Source organism: Oncorhynchus keta, chromosome 23 (genome assembly GCF_023373465.1).
Source record: "Oncorhynchus keta strain PuntledgeMale-10-30-2019 chromosome 23, Oket_V2, whole genome shotgun sequence".
NCBI classification, from domain to species: Eukaryota; Metazoa; Chordata; class Actinopteri; order Salmoniformes; family Salmonidae; genus Oncorhynchus; species Oncorhynchus keta.
In genome coordinates this window covers 17,881,807-17,888,342 of record NC_068443.1, presented here as the reverse complement: position 1 = coordinate 17,888,342, position 6,536 = coordinate 17,881,807, and the positions used below count along the sequence as shown (strand labels likewise).

General features: G+C 45.4%; 1 protein-coding gene across 1 annotated transcript; it reads left to right on the top strand.

The window, feature by feature from the left end:
* The first annotated feature begins 341 nt into the window (after positions 1-341).
* LOC127911114 (uncharacterized) lies at positions 342-4,633 on the top strand. The gene is made up of 3 exons (XM_052477376.1): positions 342-1,471; positions 1,590-1,648; positions 2,238-4,633. The coding sequence occupies exons 1-3, from the start codon at positions 858-860 to the stop codon at positions 2,504-2,506; spliced, it is 942 nt and encodes a 313-aa protein (XP_052333336.1). The 5' UTR covers positions 342-857; the 3' UTR covers positions 2,507-4,633.
* Positions 4,634-6,536: the final 1,903 nt, after the last annotated feature.

Below are 6,536 nucleotides of genomic sequence, written 5' to 3'. Positions count from 1 at the left end.
TCCTTCTCCTTCTCCTTCTGCTTCTCCTTCTCCTTCTCCTTCTCCTTCTCCTTCTCCTTCTCCTTCTGCTTCTCCTTCTGCTTCTCCTTCCCCTTCTCCTTCTTCTTCTGCTTATTCTTCTGCTTCTCCTTCCCCTTCTCCTTCTCATTCTCCTTCTTCTTCTGCTTCTTCTTCTGCTTCTCCTTCCCCTTCTCCTTCTCCTTCTTCTTCTGCTTCTCCTTCTTCTGCTTCTGCTTCTGCTTCTGCTTCTGCTTCTCCTTCTCCTTCTCCTTCTCCTTCTCCTTCTGCTTCTGCTTCTCCTTCTCCTTCTCCTTCTCCTTCTCCTTCTCCTTCTCCTTCTCCTTCTCCTTCTCCTTCTCCTTCTCCTTCTCCTTCTCCTTCTCCTTCTCCTTCTCCTTCTCCTTCTCCTTCCTCTTCTCCTTCTCCTTCTCCTTCTTCTTCTGCTTCTCCTTCCCATTTTCCTTCTCCTTCTCCTTCTCCTTCTCCTTCTCCTTCTCCTTCTCCTTCTTCTTCTGCTTCTGCTTCTCCTTCTACTTCTCCTGCTTCTTCTGCTTCTCCTTCCCCTTCTCCCTCTCCTTCTCATTCTTCTTCTGCTTCTCCTTCTCCTTCTGCTTCTGCTTCTCCTTCTCCCGCTCCTTCTCCCTCTCCTTCTCCTTCTCTCTCCCACTTCTTCTCCTTCTCCTTCTCCTATTCCCTCTTCATCTCCATCTACTTATCCCACTCCTTCTCCCACTCCCTTCCCCTCTCCTTCTCCTTCAAGCTCTACTTTTGCTCTCTCCCTCTCAGTTTCTCTCGTTCTTTCCTATAGTGTCCCTATTCTCTCTCTCTCTAGCTCTACCTCTATCTTTCTCTTTCAAATGATGTCTCTCTCTTGCCTCGTGTTGTATTTTTGTCAGTCCGTCAGTCTGTCTTCCTCCTTCTCTCTCTTCCTCCATCAGGTCTTCCTCCTTCTCTCTCTTCCTCCATCAGGTCTTCCTTCTCTCTCTTCCTCCATCAGGTCTTCCTCCATCAGGTCTTCCTCCTTCTCTCTCTTCCTCCATCAGGTCTTCCTCCTTCTCTCTCTTCCTCCATCAGGTCTTCCTCCTTCTCTCTCTTCCTCCATCAGGTCTTCCTCCTCTCTCTTCCTCCATCAGGTCTTCCTCCTTCTCTCTCTTCCTCCATCAGGTCTTCCTCCTTCTCTCTCTTCCTCCATCAGGTCTTCCTCCTTCTCTCTCTTCCTCCATCAGGTCTTCCTCCTTCTCTCTCTTCCTCCATCAGGTCTTCCTCCTTCTCTCTCTTCCTCCATCAGGTCTTCCTCCTTCTCTCTCTTCCTCCATCAGGTCTTCCTCCTTCTCTCTCTTCCTCCACCAGGTCTTCCTCCTTCTCTCTCTTCCTCCACCAGGTCTTCCTCCTTCTCTCTCTTCCTCCATCAGGTCTTCCTCCTCTCTCTTCCTCCATCAGGTCTTCCTCCTTCTCTCTCTTCCTCCATCAGGTCTTCCTCCTTCTCTCTCTTCCTCCACCAGGTCTTCCTCCTTCTCTCTCTCCCTCCATCAGGTCTTCCTCCTCTCTCTTCCTCCATCAGGTCTTCCTCCTCTCTCTTCCTCCATCAGGTCTTCCTCCTCTCTCTTCCTCCACCAGGTCTTCCTCCTTCTCTCTCTTCCTCCACCAGGTCTTCCTTCTCTCTCTTCCTCCATCAGGTCTTCCTCCTTCTCTCTCTTCCTCCATCAGGTCTTCCTCCTTCTCTCTCTTCCTCCATCAGGTCTTCCTCCTTCTCTCTCTTCCTCCATCAGGTCTTCCTCCTTCTCTCTCTTCCTCCACCAGGTCTTCCTTCTCTCTCTTCCTCCACCAGGTCTTCCTCCTTCTCTCTCTTCCTCCATCAGGTCTTCCTTCTCTCTCTTCCTCCATCAGGTCTTCCTCCATCAGGTCTTCCTCCTTCTCTCTCTTCCTCCATCAGGTCTTCCTCCTTCTCTCTCTTCCTCCATCAGGTCTTCCTCCTTCTCTCTCTTCCTCCATCAGGTCTTCCTCCTTCTCTCTCTTCCTCCATCAGGTCTTCCTCCTCTCTCTTCCTCCATCAGGTCTTCCTCCTTCTCTCTCTTCCTCCATCAGGTCTTCCTCCTTCTCTCTCTTCCTCCATCAGGTCTTCCTCCTTCTCTCTCTTCCTCCATCAGGTCTTCCTCCTTCTCTCTCTTCCTCCATCAGGTCTTCCTCCTCTCTCTTCCTCCACCAGGTCTTCCTCCTTCTCTCTCTTCCTCCATCAGGTCTTCCTCCTCTCTCTTCCTCCACCAGGTCTTCCTCCTTCTCTCTCTTCCTCCATCAGGTCTTCCTCCTCTCTCTTCCTCCACCAGGTCTTCCTCCTTCTCTCTCTTCCTCCACCAGGTCTTCCTCCTCTCTCTTCCTCCACCAGGTCTTCCTCCTTCTCTCTCTTCCTCCACCAGGTCTTCCTCCTTCTCTCTCTTCCTCCATCAGGTCTTCCTCCTTCTCTCTCTTCCTCCATCAGGTCTTCCTCCTTCTCTCTCTTCCTCCATAAGGTCTTCCTGCCAGTGGTGATGGTAGCCCAGCTCTACAACACTAATCCTGTGGGAAGTGAAGTCTAGGCTCTTGTGGGGCGGCTGGGAGTGGATTTATAAGAGAAACACCAGTAAGCCTCTTCCCCCTGTATTAATGGCAGATTAGAGTGTTGCTCAGAGTTAAGTCGACAAACACAGACACTGCAGGGCTGGCGGGCAGGCAAGGGCGAGCAGGTGTCTAAACAGGCCAGTACAGGAGCAGGGTGGAGGTGTGCAGAGCTGAGAGTAGTTTAGAGTAAGCAATGTGTCAGTTATCAGACAGAGGAGGGATGAGAACAGCCATAGCGTACTCACTGTTAAATGAATCATTTTGTTGTATATAATTGTATTTTTTATAAGAGGAAAAAGAGACTCTGTCAACAATCCAGCATGGGCCAATGGCTGTAAAAAGAATGGGCAAAACCATCGATCACGTGACTCCATTCATTCCTATAGGACGAGTCAATAGCGCACGGCACGCTCAGTTTGAGCTACTCCAGGAATTGACTTTGCAGGCTAAAGAGACTGGACAACCCAAGGGGCACAAAGGGAAAAAAACTAAATTAGAAAGAAACACAGGAAACCACCCCTAAGGCACAACTTTGCCCGCAGCACTGTTGTGCTGTCTCTACACATCCAGACGTTCCTGTCTGTCGGCCCACATATTCTCATCCACATCACACCGGATATTTTCCCTTCCAATGCAACGTGGAAAGAATCTTTTGGAATGCCTTATCCATCCCCTACAGGCGTCTACTGTGATGTCCTCTCATGCTGCATCCATTGCAGCCAGCAGGGTCATCTGTGTGTGTGGCTGACGATTGTACACCTTCCACCTCCATGCTGAAAATAACTCCTCAATTGGGGTAAGGAATGGTGAATAAGGTGGGAGGAATTCTATGAGCATCCTCGGGTGGGTCACAAACCATTGCCTTATGATGTTTGATCGATGGAAACTCACATTATCACAAATGACCACATACTTTGGCAAATCCTCTCTAAACAGACCCCTCTCATCATCAGGGATGAGAGCCCTGTAGAGAGTCTCTAAAAAGTTGAGTAGATGCTGGGTGTTGTATGGCCCTATAAGGGGGATATGGGTTAGGACACCATGCTCCGAAATAGCAGCACACATGGTGATATTTCCTCCCCATTGGCCTGGCAAATCCACAGTAGCTCTGTGACCGAGGATATTCTGACCACGCCTTCTTCATTTGGTCAGGTTGAAGCCAGCCTCATCCAGGTATATAAAGTTGTGAGAGGGTTCACTTGATTCCAACTCCATTATACGCTATATCCCAGAACACACAGTTGAATTTGTTTTGGTAAGGAAGAGTGACATAAAATGTTCCTTCCACAGCAATGGAAATGTGTGCAGTTTATGCTTACTGTACTATGTATCGCTATAAAATGTTGCTGTAAAGTAGTTACATAGAGTATATTTCTGTATGCTGTGAAATACAAGTGGACTACTGTATTATGAAGCATTGTAGGAAGTATACAGTATACTGCTTATATACAGTAACAGTGCACTGTACATTGGTGGACATACCTGTTCTCTCTTCGAAACGTTTGAACTATTGAGGACACGGTTGATCTCCCAATATTTGGCTGCACCCTTCGACCCGCCTCAGTCATTGTAAGGCCATGATTGACAACATGGTCTACAATAGTGGCCCTTATGTCATCAGATATGCGCCTATGTCCTCTTCTGCCTCTTCCTCTGTTTTGCCTTCCACCACAAATCCTTGCTCCTCTTCTTCCTCGTCTTGGCTGTTGACCCTGTTCGTTTCCTGGTCCATCCATTATTGGAAAGTTGCAACTCTGTGTTGTGGTCTGTCTATACAGTGGGGGAAAAAGTATTTGGTCAGCCACCAATTGTGCAAGTTCTCCCACTTAAAAAGATGAGAGAAGCCTGTACAGAAAACGTTTGACCTCTGTCATTGCCAACAAAGGGTATAGAACAAAGTATTGAGATAAACTTTTGTTATTGACCAAATACTTATTTTCCACCATAATTTGCAAATAAATTCATTACAAATCCTACAATGTGATTTTCTGGATTTTTTTTCTCATTTTGTCTGTCATAGTTGAGGTGTACCTATGATGAAAATTACTGGCCTCTCTCATCTTTTTAAGTGGGAGAACTTGCACAATTGGTGGCTGACTAAATACTTTTTTGCTCCACTGTATATGCTTGCCAATTGATTCTTCATGAGATGCACCTTTGAGCAATTTAGACAACTGGTTGATTGTTGGTTGAACTAACACTTTCCATTCCTTCATGAGTGAGGGTCAATTTCACCTGCATGATTCATCAATTCACATTTTTGTACAAAAGGTCTAATAGAAATGTGTAAAACTATGCTTGACAGCTTATGACAAATAGTTCAACAATTTTGCATGTAATGGCTTATGCAAGGAACTAATGACTAGATGTTTTGAGGGGTAAGACTATTCAAAAGAGAACCATCTACTATATTTTGATCAACATAACATGAGCAATTGATAATGTGGAAAAAAGCTGACACTTGTACATTATTACATTTACATTTACATTTAAGTCATTTAGCAGACGCTCTTATCCAGAGCGACTTACAAATTGGTGCATTCACCTTATGACATCCAGTGGAACAGCCACTTTACAATAGTGCATCTAAATCTTTTAGGGGGGGGGGTGAGAAGGATTATCAATTATCAATTGCAATTTGTCAAAAGGAATAAGAAATTGCTTTAATGATGTGCACAAGTGACTAGATGATTTGGAATTTGTACAAGTTGTATCAAGAATTGCACTTTTGATCTAAGAAATGCACCAAAGCGACTGAGAAAAACTGTAAAAGAATACACCTGAGTGTAACGCTCGTTGGAAGAAGTGGACCAAGATGCAGCGTGGTAAGTGTTCATGCTTTATTTCAACTGAACACTGAAGGCTACACAGAGCTAACAAAAAAACAACATAACACAACCTAAGGTGGCAAAACAGGCTGCCTAAGTATGATTCCCAATCAGCGACAACGATAGACAGCTGTCCCTGATTGAGAACCATACCCGGCCAAAACATAGAAACACAAAACCTAGAAATAAAGAACATAGAATGCCCACCCAAATCACACCCTGACCAAACCAAAATAGAGACATAAAAAGCTCTCTACGGTCAGAGCGTGACACTGAGCCATGTCAGATACAGAGTTGAAATGAATTCAATTTTGAGTTTGCATCGCAATATTACACTTTATATACATCCCAAAAGACTGAAGTATAACAAAACTATTTGATATAGAAACATTGGAATTTCATTGTAAAGAAAAAATATTAAATTTGAATAACAATGAAATTATGAAAAATATTAATAGCATTCCACCCATGAGGCCAAAGAGGGCACTTTTGGTAATTGACTACAGGAAAGGGCTATAAGATATGTAGTTTTGGTTCACATGTCTCTGTTTGTACAATAGTACAGTCAGAAGGACTAAACCAGAAAGATGATCAAATTCACTCTGTGCTGTGACTGAACTAACCTAATTTGTCAGGTGAGGCAGAACCCTGGGTCTCTGTCTCTGTCTCTGTCTCTGTCTCTGTCTGTCTCTCTCTCTGTCTCTCTCTCTGTCTCTGTCTCTGTCTCTGTCTCTGTCTCTCTCTCTCTCTCTCTCTCTCTCTCTCTCTCTCTCTCTCTCTCTCTCTCTCTCTCTCTGTCTCTGTCTCTCTCTCTCTCTCTGTCTCTGTCTCTGTCTCTGTCTCTGTCTCTGTCTCTGTCTGTCTCTCTCTCTGTCTCTCTGTCTATGTCTCTCTCTCTGTCTCTGTCTCTGTCTCTGTCTCTGTCTCTGTCTCTGTCTGTCTCTGTCTGTCTCTCTCTCTGTCTCTCTCTCTGTCTCTCTCTCTGTCTCTCTCTCTCTCTCTCTCTCTCTCTCTCTCTCTCTCTCTCTCTCTCTCTCTCTCTCTCTCTCTCTCTCTCTCTCTCTCTCTCTCAATTCAATTCAATTCAATTCAATTCAAGGGCTTTATTGGCAT

Bases quoted from the DNA above. Each gene is read 5' to 3' on its own strand.
- LOC127911114 (XM_052477376.1), top strand. From the start codon at position 858: ATGATGTCTCTCTCTTGCCTCGTGTTGTATTTTTGTCAGTCCGTCAGT. The intron at 1,472-1,589 runs GTCTTCCTCCTT...TTCCTCCATCAG, and splicing joins TCTCTCTCTTCCTCCATCAG to GTCTTCCTCCTCTCTCTTCC. The intron at 1,649-2,237 runs GTCTTCCTTCTC...TTCCTCCATCAG, and splicing joins TCTCTCTCTTCCTCCACCAG to GTCTTCCTCCTCTCTCTTCC.